The sequence below is a fragment of the Diabrotica virgifera genome, chromosome 10, assembly GCF_917563875.1.
Source record: "Diabrotica virgifera virgifera chromosome 10, PGI_DIABVI_V3a".
NCBI lineage: Eukaryota > Metazoa > Arthropoda > Insecta > Coleoptera > Chrysomelidae > Diabrotica > Diabrotica virgifera.
Window position 1 is genome coordinate 16,592,655 of NC_065452.1, and position 19,633 is coordinate 16,612,287.

The 19,633-nt window shown below is 33.1% G+C and overlaps 1 protein-coding gene across 2 annotated transcripts in view; it reads right to left on the reverse strand.

The window, feature by feature from the left end:
- Window positions 1-19,431, reverse strand: part of LOC114333245 (calcium permeable stress-gated cation channel 1) — a 30,302-nt gene extending 10,871 nt beyond the window's left edge. The window contains exons 1-2 of one of the 2 annotated variants that reach the window (XM_028283105.2): window positions 19,284-19,431; window positions 16,950-19,222 (exon numbers count right to left, since the gene is read on the reverse strand). In XM_028283105.2, coding sequence (XP_028138906.1) covers window positions 16,993-19,212 — 2,220 coding nt within the window. In that variant the 5' untranslated portion in view covers window positions 19,213-19,222; window positions 19,284-19,431 and the 3' untranslated portion in view covers window positions 16,950-16,992. Of the gene's footprint in view, window positions 1-16,886; window positions 19,223-19,283 lie in introns of those variants that run through there. The other variant, XM_028283104.2, reaches the window with a different exon arrangement.
- Window positions 19,432-19,633: the final 202 nt, after the last annotated feature.

The following is a 19,633-nucleotide window of genomic DNA, read 5'->3' on the forward strand; positions in this document are numbered from 1 at the left end:
AATATTGTGTTTTGCACTTGTGGCACTATTGAACTAGGTGTGCGATATGTATTATAGTAAATAATATTGTATTATCCAGGGTGTTACTTAATATTTTAAGTAAATCTCTTGTCCAAACAATCCATATCCATATTTTGTATTCTGAAGTATTGGTGATTACAAAGCAACTAAGTATAATATACTCGTAACAATACGACAACCAGACTTGTTTGGATGAAAGCAGGATTACTGCAGGATAACTTTTCCGCAGTAAGCAGTACTTTAACTAGATCTGATTTAGTCACAACCTTTTTAGCACCAGTGGACATTACTCATTAAATTTAGAAATCTGTGACATATGGTCCTTTTTTATTACAGTCTAGTCGCAACATAGGGGTCCCGTGGACACTTTTAGTTCGCCGCGATTTGATGGTGGTATTATAGGTTTTTTGGGTCACTGAATCCAATGGATGTGGCCTGGAAGCCCAAATGTGGTGTGTATAATTATTATTAACAAATTATGGTAAAATTAGGTGTTTTCAGGAATTACTAGAAGCCCTGTAAATAAATTGATAGTGTTAAGGTCTTCTCTGGTGTATTTTTGGCCGCTGAATCGAATGCGAGTAGTCGCGATTACTCAAAATGTGTTCTTATTTTGTTAATAACAAAATGATTGTTTATTCGTCGAAAAGCTCGAAATGCGTTATCTACAGCAAGTTTGCAGTCTTTTTCATAGTATTTTTATACGCTAAATCGATTGTCTCTAGTCGTGATAGCCTAAACCACGTTCCGACTTTGTTATTAATAAATTATTGCAAAAATAACGGTTTATAGTACGTTTACTGACGGTTTTTGCTCTAAATTTTAAAAAACCACTTGGAATGACATGAAATTTGGCATGCATGTAGCAATTGGCAACATGTCAAACAAAACAAGTGATATTGTGCCGATGTGTGATTTTACCCTGGGGGTGAGTGTCACCCCTTTTCGGTGGTGAAAAAAGAAACCTTTAAAATAAGTCCAGAATTGGATAAACTGATTAATTTTAAGCAACTTTTGTTCTATACAGTTTTTTTCACTAAGTCAATACTTTTCGAGTTATTTGGTTTTTTTGTTGAAAAATGAACATATTCACTCCGAAAAGAATTGACTTAGTGAAAAAACTGTGTAGAACAAAAGTTGCTTAAAATTAATCAGTTTATCCAATACCGGACTTATTTTAAAGGTTTCTTTTTTCACCCCCGAAAAGGGGTGAAACTCACCCCAGGGTAAAAGCACACATCGGCCCAATATCACTTGTTTTGTTTGACATGTTAGCTACGTGCATGTCAAATTTCATGTCATTCCAAGTGTTTTTTTTTTAAATTTAGAGCAAAAACCGTGAGTAAACGTACTATAAACCGTTATTGTTGCAATAATTTATTAATAACAAAGTCGGAACCTGGTTTAAGCTATCACGACTAGTGACAATCGATTTAGCGTATAAAAATACTATGAAAAAGACTACAAACTTGCTGTAGATAACGCATTTCGAGCCTTTCGGCGAATAAACAATTATTTTGTTATTAACAAAATAAGAACACATTTTGAGTAATCGCGACTAGTCGCAATCGATTCAGCGACCACAAATACACCAGAGAATACCTTAACACTATCAATGTATTTACAGCGCTTCTAATAATTACTGAAACACACCTAATTTTACCATAATGTGTTAATAACAATTAAACGCACCACATTTGGGCTTCCAGACCACTTCCACTGGATTCAGCGACCTAAAAAACCTATAATACCACCATCAAATCGCGGCGAACTAAAAGTGTCCACAGGACCCCCTATGTTGCAACTACACTGTTGCAAGGAAATATTTATTTAATAAATGCTTAAAAGGACAAAATATCCCTGATGATTGAAATGTTGGATACATCGGTTCAATATATAAAAAAGGGGATAAACGCATATGCATTAATTGTAGGGGAATAACTGTTACCAGCTCAGTGGGGAGGGTGTACGGTCGAGTAATAAAAGAAAGAATAGAATCAGAATGCGAAGACATGGAAGAACAAAACGGATTTCGTGCAGGAAGATCGTGCACTGATAATATATTCGTTCTGCAGCAGCTAATCGAAAAACGGAAGGCAAGGAATCTATCTACCCACCTATTGTTTGTAGATTTAGAGAAGGCATACGATACGGTACCTTTGAAAAAACTGTTTCAAACATTGACGAAAGTATGTCTCAGTAGAGAGTATGTGGATGCTATCGTAAATATATACAAAAATGCAGTAAGTGCCGTTAAAGAAGGAAACTTTATATCTGAATTATTTCCAATGACAAAGGGGCTTAAACAAGGATGTTGTCTATCTCCGACCTTATTTAAAGTATACAGTGCGTCCATAAAGTAACGCATAAATTGGTTATTTCATAAACCAGCGACTTTAAGGAAAAATTCCGAAACAGGTCGATTTTTATTTTTAAATTGCGATTTTTTGGCATATATATCATCCTCGTGACGTCATCCATCTGGGCGTGATGACGTAATCGATGATTTTTTTTAAATGGAAACAGGGGTCATGTGATAGCTCATTTGAAAGGATATTTAATTCTCTATCCAATAATATAAACATTAACATAATTATTTGTACAGGGTGTTCAAAAAACATTTTTTTAATTAAAATAAGTGAGACAAAAAGAAGAATATATGTAATTTATTTTAAATCAAAATGCATTTTACTACTGTCAGTAAACAGAAAAAAAATTTATTTGACAAATAAACATTGATTTTCGTTTAAACGAAATGTTCAAACTGCCAAGAGACAGGTGGGTGGCAGCTTTAACATTGAATTTAAGCGAAAAACAATATTTATTTGTCAAATAAACATTTCTTTCCTGTTTTCTGACAACAGTAAAACGTATTTTGAATGAAATAAATTACATACATTCTTCTTTTTGTCTCAATTATTTTATTGAAAAAAATGTTTTTTTGAGCACCTTGTATAAATAAATATGTTAATGTTTATATTAGTGAATAGAGAATTGAATACCCTTTCAGATGAGCTATCACATGACCCCTATTCTCATTTAAAAAAATCATCGATTACGTCATCATGCCCAGATGGATGACGTCACTAGTATGATATATATGCCAAAAAATCGGAATTTAAAAATAAAAATCGACCGGTTTCGGGATTTTTCCTTAATATCGCCGGTTTACGAAATAATGAATTTATGCGTTACTTTATGGACGCACTGTATATTCAATCACCGCTACAGCAGTGGAAGAAACAAGTATCTGGAATGGGAATAGACACAGGTGGTGGTAGATGTCAAATAACTTTGTTTTTCGCAAATGATCAGGTAGTCGTAGCGAATGATGAGGAAGACATGGACTACATGTTTAGAAAACGAAAGCAAAAATATGAAAAATGGGGCCTTAATATGAATATGTCAAAGAGTATCTTAAAACAATGGATGATGAAGAAGATCCAGAGCTCGGATCTACAATATCTAAAGAAGGCACTACTAAAAGAGACATCGAAAACAGAACGCAACAGGGGAAAAAAGCGGTAAACATTCTAAGCTCTCTACTATGGCCTAAAGATATTAGACAAAAAACGAAATTGACAATCTATCGAACCTTGGTAGAGCCTATTATGACTTATGGAGCAGAAGTTTGGCAGATCAGGAAAAAAGATAGAAAAAGAATAGAAGTTGTAGAAATGGATTATTTAAGGAGAGCATGTTGTATAACCAAAAAAGATCACATCAGCAATGAAAATATTAGAAGAAGGACAAATACTGTACATTCCAATGTAGATATAATTGACACGAGAGAACTACTGTGGTATGGTCACGTGAAACGAATGAATGAAGATATATGGCCAAAGAAAGCTTTAAATTACATACTACAATAAAGAAGAAGAAGGGGAATACCTTCAGTTGCTTGGGAAGAAAATGTAAGGTACATAATGAGAGATAGAGCCATCAAAGAAGACGAATGGATGGACATAAAACGATGGTGGTCGAAATGCGTCAGAGGCTGTAGAGGAACGGCAGAGGCTGTAGGAACCTCGCTTATAGATAGAAGGAAATAAGTAACCTTTTTATATAAGAAAAATTAAATCTTACGAAATAAAAAAGTGATTATTTTAAAAATATTCTTTAATTTCCTCATATTTTAGACAAATACTATAATTAGTTTCACGGAAATCAGTGAATAACCATATTAAAAAATACTGTAAGAACAGTTTGCTTCTATTTAAAATATCAGTAAAAGTACAGAACCACAAATTATTTAAAATATTAAATTAAAATGAGATATGGGGCGGTGTCTCCATAATAATGATATTGTATCACCTAATACCAGATTACAGCTACGTAAAACTACAAAACTCTCTAATCTACCTAAACTTACTATAGAAAATTCTCCCAAAATATTGCTGTTAAATTATTGGTTATGGAAATATAAAAGATTATAATATGCAATAAATAAAAATACAGACGAATTACAAACTTTAGATTAGAAGATAAAAGAAGTTTTAACTGGTATAATCTATTAGAGAATCTAAATTCTTGCAATTAAAACTTGAAACGTCTAAATAATATAATTTCACAACTTAAAGGAAAATAGTCTAAAAAATAGGCTACTGGGTTGTCTGTCCTGGACGTGCAAAACTCTTACTGCGTATATGATTGAAAAGAGTATCATAAAATTTTAACCAAAGAATTGGACTGTCAGCGACAAAATGGAATTTTTGGTAGGAGATATATAAATTAGTTGAAAGAAATTCTCAATATCAATATTTATAATATTAAGATTATTTTTCCATCAATATTTCACTTTATTTTGTAGATATCGATTATATTGTCTTTATTTTGTAACTGTCTTTCTTTCAATATGCATGCTTTGTTAATAAATTAGTAATAAAACTCTAGGATTATGTATATACACACATATTATACAGGGTGTTTCATTAATAATTGTCCATATAGTAACTGGAGAAACCTTAACACAAAATACGAATATTTAACCTAAAACACTTAAATAAAATGTGGTTCCTTACTGAGTTACAGGGTGCTTATTTAAAAATTTAAAAACTATTTTTGCTCAGCATTTTAAAACTATTCGATGTATCCTATTCATACTTGGCAGGAAGTATAGGTACTGTACAAGCTACTAAATTATGTTAAACAAACGTTTCTGGCTATTACCAGAGGCGTACGACGGGGGAAAGTGAATGGTTGACCCTTCCCAAATTCTACGCCACTGGTGGAATTGCTATTTTGGTTCAATTTTTGGATTCTTAATACCCTCTATGAAAATAATATACTGTTCATTCGTAAAGATAAAGTTATTAGTTTTCGAGATCTTTGAAGTTAAAAATGAAAAGGCACGGTTATTTTGATTAATGTATTGTGTCGCTTCATTTTTAATTTCAAATATCTCGAAAACTAATAATTTTATCCTTACGAATGAAGAGTTTATTATTTACCTAAAAAGTATTGGAAAATCAAAAAATTACACTAAAATAGCAATTTCGTCAGTGGTGTAGAATTTGGGAAGGGTCAACCAGCAACTATCACCTGTCGTACGCCTCTGGTAGTAGCTAGAAACGTTTATTTATATTCATTTAGTAGGGTGTACAGTACCTACACTTTATGCCAAGTATGATAAGGATACTCCAAATATTTTTAAAGTACTGGGTACAAATAATTTTTAAATTTCAATCAGATGAATCATATCATAAATTAATCAAAATAACTGTGCCGTATCATATTTAACTTCAAATATCTCGAAAACTAATGACTTTATCGTTACCAATGAAGAGTATATTATTTACGTAGAAAGTGTCGGAGAATCTAAAAATTACACTAAAATAGCAATTTCGTCAGTGGCGTAGAATTTGAGAAGGGTCAACCATCCACTATCCCCTGTCGTACGCCTTTGGTAGTAGCTAGAAACGTTTGTTTATCATAATTTAGTAAGGTGTATAGTAGTCGCACTTTTTGCCAAGTATGAAAAGGGTACGTCGAATAGTTTTAAAATGCTGAGCAAAAATAATTTTTAAATTTTTAGATAAAACACCCTGTAACTCAGTAAGGAACCACATTTTATTTAAGCATTTTAGGTTAAATCTTCGTATTTTATACTAAGGTTTCTCCAGTTGCTATATGGACAATTATTAATGAAACACCCTGTATACATCTGAGGTGATCAACATTTATGCCAAAGTCCGCTATATTTATTATTAGAAGAGATATCAAAAACAGTTTTTTTTCAAAAATAGGTGGTAGCTATAAGCTTCACATTTTAAAATAAGTTACAAATATACAGGGTCTTCTATAACACTGTATCACTCCAAAGATGTTGTTTAAATGAACCACCCTGTATTCATTTTAAATTTAAAATCCGCTTCATTTTTTCCTATCACAATCGTCTTGTAACAGTCAACAATGAATTTTAAAAGGGAAGAACTGGTAGATATTATGGTATGGAGTATGGATATTAAGTGAATGTAATAAGAACTGTTTACTTGCAAGAAAGTGTTTCTCATCCAGTTCGTCGGCAACCGAATAAGGGAACATTTCAAAATGTAATGGATAGATTCAATCGCAATGGTGCAGTGTTATATGAGACTAAAGGAAAGACAAAAAAAATTATAATAGAAGAAACCAAATTAGTTTTACTGGCTTTTACTGAGCATTGACAGAAGAAGGAATCCAAAGAAATGTAACAGTATGGAACATATCTTTAAACAAAATAGGGTATGAACATGAACAAGGAGAAATCAAAAGTGATGCTCATAGCAAAAGACAGAGTGGATATATTAAGGGACATATTAAGTCCAGAGAGTGAGCAAAAATGAAACAGGTGAAAACACTTGAATACTTAGGAGTGACAATTGAAGAATGAAAGGAAGTAGAGATAAATAATGGGCTGTCCATTAATCCCGTGAGGCTTGAAAGTTCTCCCCCTTCAGGGGCCCATAAAAATCACGAAATATCAAAGGGGGAGGGGTGTACTAATATATCAAGTGTATTAATTTTTTTTGGCAAACGAACGGTACTCAACCTAAAAGGGGCGTTACGTGTATTTATTTTTTACATTCCATTCTTTCGGATCGCTTCATTATACCGCTTTACCCGATTTTGCAGTCATTCAGTGGCATATATATTCCAAAGACTCAAGAGGATGATGGCCAGACGTTTGCTCCATTTCTTCTGCGCCGGTCTCTTGAAATTACTCCAAGGTATGAAGGCTTCGGCAAATTGATTTATGACCTGTATTGCTCTATCCTGCAGAAGAGTTGTCCGATACTTTTGGAAAGGACATGTCAGCGGTGTGCATTCTACTTTTGTACAAAGAAAAATGCTAAGGCACATGTAAATTCTTGTCACAGGCAACTGAATCCGAGCAATAGTTGTTTAGAGATGCACATGCACAATGTTAGTCTTTCCCGCATCCTCACGCGAAAATGATGACGCCTAGTGGCTTGATGAAACCGATGTTGATCTTCAACAAAGCAATGTACCAACAACTGACTTGCAAGATGTTTATCCAGTTATTGGTGTTGAAGAAAGTCTCGCTAATCCTGGCCCGAGGATACTGTATATTAAATCTTCTCTAGGTGCCTCCGCTTCGAAGGTTGGCAATCATCAGAGCGATTTTTACTTTTGAGACCGTGGCTTTAAATAATTCGTTGCTATTACATCCAAACCATTCCCTAAGGTTCTTCAGCCGTGAATTACGTCTCCTTCCTATTGATCTTTTCCTCGGATTTTTCATTGCATAATGATGAGTATTAGGTATTTATCTCCTCTTATCATGTCCCATATATCTCAGTTTTCTTCTCTTAATAGTTAGAAGTACTTCTCATTTCTTATGCATACGTCTCATTACCTCTACGTTAGATATTCTATCTACCAATGAGCTCTTCAGTACTCTTCGGTACATCCACATCTCAAATGCCTCCAGTCTCCTCACGTCAATTTTCTTAAGTTTTTACGCTTCTATCGTATATTAATGTTCATGTATTAGTATACAAAAAGTTTTCCGCATTTCTTTCATTATTTTTATGTCAGTCAAAAACAACCTGCAACCTTTCTGTCTACCTCTAAACGTTATTATCTTCTTCTTCTTTTGGCATCATAACCCTGGATGGGCCTTTGCCTGTCTGGCTATCTTCCATTCAGATCTCTCTTGGGCCCTTCTCCTCCATTGTCTTATATTCATGGTTTTCAGGTCGTCTTCCAGGTCATCCAACCATCTCGTCCTGGGCCTTCCTTTTTCCGCTGTAACATCTTCTTTGTCGTTTTCGTGTCTTCTTGTCGCTGAACATGTCCCGGCCATGACAGTCTTTGACTTTTCACGAATCTTACAATGTCATAACCTTCATTAACCTCGTTGTTTCTCCTGATTCTCCATGTGCCGTCTTCCTCTTGCAACGGGCCATATACTTTTCTCAGTATCTTTCTCTCGAATGTCTTGAGTTGGGCTTCATCTATTTTCGTCATTACCCAGGTTTCACAACCATAGGTTACTACGGGTCTAATCAAAGTTCTGTAGATAGTCATTTTGGTTCTCTTGTCTAATAATTTCGATGTCATCAATCTTTTATTAGCATAGTATGTACGATTTCCACTGGAAATACGTGGATTAATATCACTACTTACGGAATTCTTCTGATTGATTTCTGTGCCCACATATGTGAAGGCATCCACACGTTCAATAGTAAAGTTGTCTATTGTTATATTATTTTTATTCTCATGTGTTCTTTTGTTGGCATGGGCGCCCATGGGGGCCGTGGCCCCCCCCTAGCTTTTCGGGTGCTGTAAACTATATATGTTTATCCAAAGTATACAGAATATAATGTGCAACATCTTCACGTCTGCCCCCCCCCCTGAAAATTTTTGTATGGGCGCCGGTGTTTGATGGTCATGTACTTAGTTTTTGTTTCGTTTATTTTAAGCCCTCTTTTTTGTGCTTCAGGATCAATTTCTTTGAACGTTTCCTTTAGTCGTGTCGTGTCTACTAATAATGGCGAAATCGTCTAAACGTTATTATAGTAGTCTTAATTAGTTATTAAAAAAATATTAAAATATTTTTTTAGATACTAAAAATACACGTGATATAGGGGGTAGGGGGTAGTCTTAAACCTCACCATGTATGATCAAGGGGAAGGGGGGTTAAACAATGCCACAAAAAACATCACGTGATTAATGGACGACCCTAAATAACATTGACTGCGAATGATTTTGAAAGAAGGGTAGCTTTATGTGAATGGGAGCAACACAAAATAACGTTTCACAAAAACGGATTGCATTAATCGGCATTACTCCACAAACAATATGTACCAGAAAATTATTACAAAGAGTAAAACTATACTAAACTTGCAATCAAGACGCAGTAGAAATAAACAAACCAAGACACGTTAAATGCTACTAGGAGCACTCCCAAATCATAATTTACAATGTATATACATTGTAAATCCCAAATCATAATTTCCAAAGTTTATACATTGTAAATTATGATTCGGGAGTGCTCCTAGTAGCATTTAACGTGTCTTGGTTTGTTTATTTCTACTGCATCTTGATTGTAAATTTAGTATAGGCGGTCTTTACTCGTTTGGAGTGGTATGTCAGAATTAGAAACGTATTTCATAATGTTACGTCACAAATGACTACAACCAAGCATACCATTTCAAAACAGTATTCAAGCAGGTGCTGACGTTATGGAAGGTCATTTCCAACACCTTCTACATTGAAAATTACAATTTCCTTTTTTTAACATGGCAATTTTCTACATCACATCTGTTACTTTTGATCGTCTTCTTATTTCTGTTGCTTTGGTACTCCTTTTCAATTATAGAGAATGTTGAATTTGTTATTACTTTCATTCGAATTTGATTATGACTTTTTGAATACCCTGTATATCTGTAACTAATTTAAAAATGTGGAGCTTATAGCTACCTCCTATTTATGTAAATAACTTTATTTGGTATCTTCTATAACAAATAATATAACGGACATTGTCACTAAAGTTGATCACTCTGTATATGTAGGGCTTTGTTATATGCAAGTTAAAATTATAAATTATACAAAAATTAAGCAGCCATAACAAATTGCCAAATTGTAATTACATAGATACCTTTAATTATTGCTTAGCAAATATTTACATTATGTTAATTCTGTCATTATGTACAAATATTTATAATTGTATTGAAAATAACTTGAAAATGAGTAATAAGTTAATTTCCTTTATAGTGCAGGCTCTGGAAGTATTTGAGTACGCAAAACCTGAGGACCGGCAACTATGTTTATTCTTTTACCTGAGACGCTTTTAAGATTTTTCGCAAAAAAACATTTTTTTTTGTATTTTTTGGGTTATTCTAAGCAAAAAATGTTCTTACAAGTTTTTTCGTAAAATGCATAGTTCTTGAGATAAACGCGGTTAAACTTAAAAAAAATCGAAAAATTGCAATTTTTGAACCCGAATAACTTTTGATTAAAAAATAAAATAGCAATTCTGCTTAAAGTATTTGAAAGTTCAAGTCAAATTATACCGGTTTTGATTATTTGCATTGTTAAAATTTTTTTTTTATTGTTAAACAAAGCTATAAACAAACAGTGTTTGAGCGTTTTGTCGCATGTCCGCACCGCGCCAAGGATTAAAACCGAACGGAACCGACTAGGTAGGACTTCCTTGGCGCGGTGCGGACATGCGACAAAACGCTCAAACACTGTTTGTTTATAGCTTTGTTTAACAATAAAAAAAATTAATTTTTAACAATGCAAATAATCAAAACCGGTATAATTTGACTTACTTTCAAATGCTGCAAGCAGAATTGCTATTTTATTTTTTTATCGAAAGTTATTCGGGTTCAAAAATTGCAATTTTTTGATTTTTTTTAAAGTTTAACCGCGTATATCTCAAAAACTATGCATTTTACGAAAAAACTTATATTTTTGCTTCGAATGGCCCAAAAAATACAAAAAAATGTTTTTTTTTTGCGAAATATCGCTTTTAATCTGCCCGTAACATAGGAGGGAGGGAGGGGGTAACAATGCACCATCGCACCTTCCAGCAAGATTCAGTTTTTCATTGTTCAAGGTCTCAGGTAAAAGAATCCGAACATAGTTGCCGGTCCTCAGGTTTTGCATACTCAAATACTTCCAGGGCCCGGTCTATTATGGTTAATTTCCTTGGTTTGTTGTGGTATTAAATACAGATTCAAATTGAACTGATCAGTAGAATGGTGATTGGTCCTAACACCAGACTGTCAATGGCATGCTCAGCAGTGACTCAAAAAACACCTCAATTCAGCCAAACTGTGTACTGTCTATGATGTTGTATTAATCACAGAAAACTTACACGATACAGTTTCTATGATACATTCACTTAAAATGAGCAGGATTAAAAATAAACTTTGAGAAAACGATACTTATTATAACAAATTTCGTAATGAGTGGAAATATAACCATTGACAGTAACAGTAATACCATACAACAAACAGACATTACAAATATTTGGGACACGAGATCAAAATAAGCAGAGACAATCAAATACATCAAATACAGAGGCGAATAGGCTTGTCCTGGGCAGCATTTGGCAAAATAAGGCGTGCTCTAAAAAGTTCAATTTCCATGTGTCTCACTCAAGTGAAAGGTTTATAACCAATGTGTTTTTCCCATACAAACTTATGGAGCAGAGATTTTCAACACTGACGCAAAAATCCGCAAATAAACTCAGAGTTACACACTGAGCTATAGAATGTACAATGCTGGACGTGAGCCTTCGAGAACACATAAAAAACCAACAAATCAGGAGTTCAAGATGTCATTGAAAACATCACGACACTTACAAGTGGAACTGGACAGGGCACTTAGCTAGAACCCAGACGGCTACTCACTACATGGATCGACGACATAAATAAGAGTAACGGGAAACTGGCTAAAGCCGGCCCAATGTAGAGAACACTGGAAAAAACTGGGGGAGGCCTATGTCCAAGAGTGGATGCGATTGGCTGATTGATGATGATGTATTGCCTCAGATAGCCAAGCTGCACTGAAGGATCTTAAGTCTACACCTTATGAATCAGTAACATATTGGAGCTGAAAACAGTTTAAGCAACAATAAAGTAACTTTACTGTGCCTAATTTGCAATATACTAAGTTAAAATCAACCCAATTAAAAATATACCAAAAAAATCGACTAAAACATTCCTGCTCGAGTTCACTCATATACCAGAAAGTTGATATTTTTAAAGATATAAAAATATGGATTGAAAAACTTGAAGCACATTTTATTGGAAATCAAACAGATATTTTGCATTGAGACCTACGTTAACAATTGCTAATAGGACTTAGGACGTAATAGGCTCTATCTTAAACATGAATATACAGGGTGTAACACAATTGCAGGTCATAAATTAAATCACATATTCTGGGACCAAAAATAGTTCGATTGAATCTAACTTACCTTAGTACGAATGTGCACATAAAAAAAGTTACAGCTCTTTGAAGTTACAAAATGAAAATCGATTCTCTACAATATATCGAAAACTATTAGATTTTTTATTGAAAATGGGCATGTGGCATTATTATGGCAGGAACATATTAAAAACATAACGGTGAAATTTTGTGCACCCCACAAAAATTTTATGGGGGTTTTGTTCCCTTATACCCACACAAATATTTGTGCACGTTCCAATTAAAATATTATTGTGGTACCATTAGTTAAACACAATGTTTTTAAAACTTTTTTGCCTCTTAGTAGGTACTTTTTCGATAAGGCAGTTTTTATCGAGATTTTTTGAACATGTATAAAAACCACAACATATTTTTAAATACTTGAGTAAGATCATAGAGGCATGGTAATAATATTGTGCAAATAATATTCTATAATCCTACTTAACCATTTACAAATATGTGGTGCATTTTACAAATGTTCAAAATATCTAGATAAAAACTGCTTTATTGAAAAAGTACTAAGAGACAAAAAAGTTTCAAGAACATTGTGTTTAACTAATGGTACCACAATATAATTTAATTGTAATGCACACAAATATTTGGAGGGGGTTTAAGGGAACAAAACACCCAAAAAGTTTTTATGGGGTGCACAAATTTCACTTATCTATATATTTTTTAAAGATGTTTCTGCCATAAGAATATCATGTCCATTTTCAATAAAAAATCTCTTAATTTCGATACATTGGAAAAAAATCGATTTTCATTTTGTTACTTCAAAGGGCTCTAACTTTTTTTATGTGCACACTAAGGTAAGTTAGGTTCAATCAAACTATTTTTGGTCCCAGAATATGTGATTTAATTTATGACTTGCCTTTTTGTTACACCCTGTATATTATGAAAAAAACATTAATTATCATAAATTATTATATAACTCGAAATAATTAAAGTTCAAACACAAGGCTAGGAAGACATTCATAGTAAAATTTCTGGGAATCGTATCAATAACCACATATATGTATACATCAGTACTTGGAGTATTTAAAATAATAGTCTAAAACTGGAAGAAGAAATATATAATGAACAATATTTTAAGTTATATTAGAGTGCTTACTAAAAGAGGAAATCATGGCTTACTAATTCAAAGGGCATTCTTATACTCGCATTACCATTTTTCAGTGTTCTAAAAGAGCCAAGGTGTTCTACATAATATTGAATAATATTGCTATTATGCTATTTACTTATTTTACACTAAAATATGTAAATTAAAACCGGATAGTTCCCGGAAATTGGCAATATAGTTTAAAAAACTTTAAACATCGACGTAAAAAATCCAACTGCATTACATTAATGTTCAGAATGTTTTCTGACTTATCAGTCTATCTTCAGTAAACTTGCTAAATAGCCCCAGAATCAAACAGTGGTGGTATTTGAAGTATTAGTTACATTATAAAAATTGTAAAATTAGCCGACTAAAAAGCATATGAAAACGGATAACTTTCCGAGAACACAAGGTCTGTACTCAACAATGGAGGTTACATGTATATCATGTGTGCATACAACTAAGTTGGCAGGCTCAGGCATAGGCGTAACTAGGGGGGTTTTGGGGGTTATAACCCCCCCATTGGGATGTACTTCGAGCTCTATACCCTTAACACCATCCATACCCCTCGGAGACCTTCCAGTAGTTGTAACCCCCCCTTTCCAGTAGTTGTAACCCCCCCTTAAGATTATCCTGGTTACGCCTATGGGCTCAGGCAGACCAAGATATACATGTAACCTCCATTGTTGAGTAGGGGCCTTCAACAGCGTAACCAGGATGATCGTAAGGGGGGTTACAACTTCAAAATGGCTTGATTTGTCAACAACACATATTGGTATTAAGCGTATAGAGCTCAAGGTAGATTCCAATGGGGTATTTATAACCTGGTTACGCCTATGGGGACCTTGTGTTCCCGGAAAGTTATGCGCTTTCATAGGCTAGAAGTCGTTTAATTATTACAATTTTATAATGTAACTAATAATTTAAATCCAACCACTGTTTGGTTCTGGGGCTATTTAGCAAGTACAAAGTTCACTGACGGACTAATAGGTCCAAAAACATTGTGAACATTAAGGTAATCCTTTTGGATTTTTAAATTTGAATTTTACGTAAAATATACCAATTTCAACGGGAGTTTTTACTTCAAAGTTAAAGTTTTTTACTTATGATGTATTAAACATACATACAGTGTGGAAGGCACTTATGGAATAAAATTATTTCTGTCCTTGTTTCAAAAAATTATAAAAAACTGTGAGACCCGTCGATTTTTAAATAAAAATATGCAATTTTTAAACATAAATTTAAATGTACAGGGTCATTAATGTAAGTCTAGCAGAGTCCAAAAGCTTTAGTTTTAATGGAACACTCTGTATATTTTTATATTTTTAAAATATGCTTGATAACCTGATTTCAACGAACTATATCATGTAGCGTGTATTATGAATAATATAGGGTGAAATTTTGAAATTATAAAGTATGGAAACCACTTATGGAATAAAATTGTTTATGTCCTTATTTTAAAAAATTATAGAAAATACTGGGACACGTCATCTTTTAAATTTAAATGGGCGCTTTACAAACATAAATTTAAATATACAGGGTGATTCACGCACGTCTGCATAGTCGATGATCTCTAGTTTTAATGTATCACCCTGTATATTTTTATGTTCTTAGAAGCTACTTCACAACCTCATCTCAAAAAAGTGTATTATGTAGCATCCATTATGAAGAATACAAGGTGACATTTTGAAATTATTTAGAAAATTTCGTCAAGACATCAATAGATTTGTACTTAGTTTAGAAAATGTATGTCTTTATTGAGCTTATTTAAAAAATAATACCATTATTTAAAGGATGATTAAATATTAATTTCAAAATTTTATGTAGGTATTTAATATCTTGACGAAAATTATAGATAATTTTAAAATTTCACCTTGTATTATTCATAATAGACCCTACATGATACACTATTTTTATATGAGCTTGTTTAGCAGATTCTAAAAACATAAAAATATACAGGGTGTTTCATTAATATTAAAGATTGTGGACTATGCTAGACTTGTGTGAATCACCCTGTATATTTAAATTTATGTTTAAACAGTGCATATATGAATTTAAAAGTTGACATATCCTAGTGTTTTTTATAATTTTCTAAAATAAGGACACAAACAATTTTATTCCATAAGTGGTTTTCACACACTATGATTTATTACTGTATTATCTATTATACACCATACATGAACTGGTTCGTTGAAATCAAGTTGTTAAGCAGCTTTTAAAAATATAAAAATATATAGGGTGTTTCATTAAAAATAAAGCTTATGGATTATGCTAGGCTTGCGTGAATCACCCTGTACATTCAGATTTAGGTTTAAAAAGCGTATATTTATATTTAAAAATGGACTGGTATTGGCGTTTTTTTAAATTTTTTAAGACAAGGACAGAAATAATTTTATTCCATAAGTGGCTTCTATCCTATACAGTGGAACCTCGATTATCCGTCAGGGCACCGGACCAAGGGTATGACGGATAATTGAAAAGACGGTTAACAGAACATTAACAAAAATGAATTGATCAAACGACTAAGTGACACAATCAATGTTCGAATTTGAATAAAATTTAATTATGGTGACACACAGATATTGACTGTAATAATTATTGTGCTGTGCACTTTTATTTTCGGCTTGCGATTCTAAAAATAGAACTCTAAAAGCACGGTATCATTTATCACCTATTTAAATTGAACTGTAATCCAGAGCCCTGAATAAGAACAAAAATTATTTACATAAAAAAATGCGGTGGTGGCATAACTGCACATGTACATTTCAACGAATTTCGTTTCGTCTTATTGCAATGCTCAAACAAAATGAATTGATGACTAAATTTTTACTTTTGTAGTCAATATAACTTATGTAGGTATGGACCCTGACGGTTAACAGAGGTGACGGTTAATAGAGAGACGAATCGAGGTTCCACTGTATTATTATATCACCACACATTTTACAACAGTTCTTACTACAAATTTTGTACCCCTCAGTTACTCTGTGCTGCGATCTGTAAATGTTACAACAATCAGGAGTTTCAAAAGGACTGTTCATGTTTAGTCCTTTCATTTATATTTAGGTTGAATGCTATAAAAATTATACTATAACAATTTAAACAAAATTGGGCTCAAAATATTATAGAGTGATAATACAGTACTTATCTGTTTTTAATACTCACTGTACATCTTTATTTATTAAAATTTTAATAGATAAAGGAAACAATAATCCTTTTAGATAAAAGCAAATAATAACTTTAATCCTACAATTCACATCAAAATTGGTATCATAATATGATTATACTGGTGGGAATAAATTATTTGTCTCTTTACAAAAAAACTTGTCAGAAAGAGATAACACAGAGATAAAATATTTTAATTCTGGACTTCAAACAACAAAATTTTTACAATAATTTTGCTTACCTAAATTATTCACAGCCTCAATACTAAAATTTGGATAATGAATTTAAGCTTCACTGGATCCAGTCTCAGACAATCTCAAAGCAGTATGGCTTAGGTTTGGTGAGCCATAAAAACTGGGCAATGATCGATCTTCATTAATAGGCTCAATAGAACTTGAACTGATAAGAACAGGAGCTACGTATTCTTCATTTCTGACAGGCAAGTTGAAGGCATGGAAGGAACTTGGCTTGCAAGTTGGAAAAGGGCCAATGAAGAAGAAAAATATTGCTGTAAGAGCAAATCCCAAAAATGCAATGCAGGTCATAGTGTTTAAATATGCACGTAGAAAGAAAAACAAAGCAGTGATCAGTTGTAACAGTAGTATAGCTATGCGCACCATTTTTACAGCATCAGAATGAATTCGCTGGCCTTCTCCCGACATAGTTATAGGACGATACACATAATATATATTATATTTATCAACCAGATGTTTAAAGCCAAGATAAAGCAAACCAAAAGGTGTGATTAAAGGACACGTTAAGCTGTAAACTGTACAAATAGTAAATATAAGCAGTGTCCAAGCATAGTGGATTCCAAACGGAAATACTGACAAAATTTCTTTTCTAATTGTGGTTTTTTCAGCTTCAGATTTTATAAGTAGTAACCTCCAAGCATACATGGCCAACTCTGGAAATCTTAACAATTCAAGAGCTGTACCTATAAGTGCTGAAGTAATAACATAATTAACAAAAAATGCACCTTTATCAGCTAAAAAGATACACTCCCATCTTAAAGTAATATTTTGTGTCTGAACTGACCATTCCAAAAATGCTTGTGCACTAGTTAGTCCGAGGGAAGGTAAAATCAAAACCATAAAAAGCAAAAAGAAAAAAGCTTTGTACATAGTAGCATGGTTTTGTTTGGATTTTGTCCAATGCGACATCCATTCATCAGAATAAGCCACCAAAACAGGCATTACAGCAGACATAGATAAAAGCAACAATGTTGGTAAAAACTCAGATAACAGAGGACTTATCTTTGTTATAAAATTATCCTTTGTGAGATTGTTAAAGATATTAACTACAATGACTGGTGTAGTTAAGAAAAAAAGAATAACAAATAATACTGCATTTATAATAATTGCTTTTGAATACCAGTTTCTATAGGATATTTCCAAGTTTTCCCAGTTGATATCAGATGGTGATGGAGCTTTAAAAATCACCCAATTCCTGTGGGACCCAGCTTCAAAGGATCGTAGTATATACTGTGCTGTTTCCTCACTGTTTAATGTTACAAAAGCCACCCCCAAAGGACTTTGGAGTGCCTTTCTCCTTTCTAAAGTTACAAGGTTATTAAGTTTCTCTTCTTGTATTGAATAATAATCAAGGGCATTGACAGTTTTACAAGGGCAACAAGCTATACACCCTTTAGGTTGAATCTTAATCTCGTTTTTAGGTGCATTACTTAAACAGTACATTCTTGCTTCATGAATTTTTTCTCTTTGCCTCTCTAAGATTGTCAGTTTCTTAACTTTGTAAGCTATTTTTACATCTTCTATTCCAGGGTATCTAACACTAAAATAATTTTTGATATCTTCGCAGAATCTATGTTGTTTTGAAATATTTGTTACCATTAATGTCCTTGATGACAATTTCGATGCACTTGGTTGTTGTCCTGAACATTTTCTCATAATGAAAATCATTAGTGGCACCACAGCTATCGATCCAGTAATGTGAACCCATAACCATTTGGAGTCAGATGGTAAATTACTAATAGTAGTGTGTCCAAATGTAGTCTTATCTCCTTGTAAAGTTCCTTGAAAATTAACGGGAAGCACCACTCCAATTGAAAATACAGTGATTACTAACATTAGAATAAGTAACTGCCTTTGAAAAGATAAATAATGGGAAGCATCTGGTCCACATCTTGATAAAATCTGGTCTCGATTGATTTTAAATATGGAAGGAAACCATAAACAGCCAGTATCAGGTATCAACGACACCTCATGATTTGATTCTTCTACAGCAACTGCATCATCTGTATTCTTGTAAAATAATTGAGTCCATTTTTCAGTATGTACCAATGCCAGTCTTCCATAATCCCAAGCTCTATTCCTCAAAATGGCAAATAGCAGAATAAGTAGCAGCCATGACACAACATTCAGTACTAAAGTCTCTGGAATTCCTTCATACACATTACTAATAATTTTATTAGATTTTTTGTTAATTAAACAAGTGTCATTATCTATTATTAGAACGGAAACATCTATAGGGCCAGACACCATATTTAACAATCTGGAATAAAATAGCTACTTATTGTTACTGTCACTCAGTTTTAATAAAGTGCCACTCTTACCTCTAATATATCAATTGTTACTATTGTTACATTACACTTTAACTATAAGTATTATTCAATACACCAAAATGCATTGTTTTACTCATGACACATCGTTTACAATAACTTTTAATGTTTTATTTTGTAATCTTGTAACCTTCTAATCATATGGAACAATTTGATACTTATGACGTTTACGTCATCTGCCAACGTTCAACATTCCTGTGTATTTCTGGTTGCCTAAATATTTGGTGGTATAAAATAAAATTTAATTTAAAATAAATTTAAAATCTACACTACCGCGCTCAGAGACGTGTAAAAGGATAGACTTGGCTAGGGATATGCCACTCAATGCATCGGGGTGTAACGTC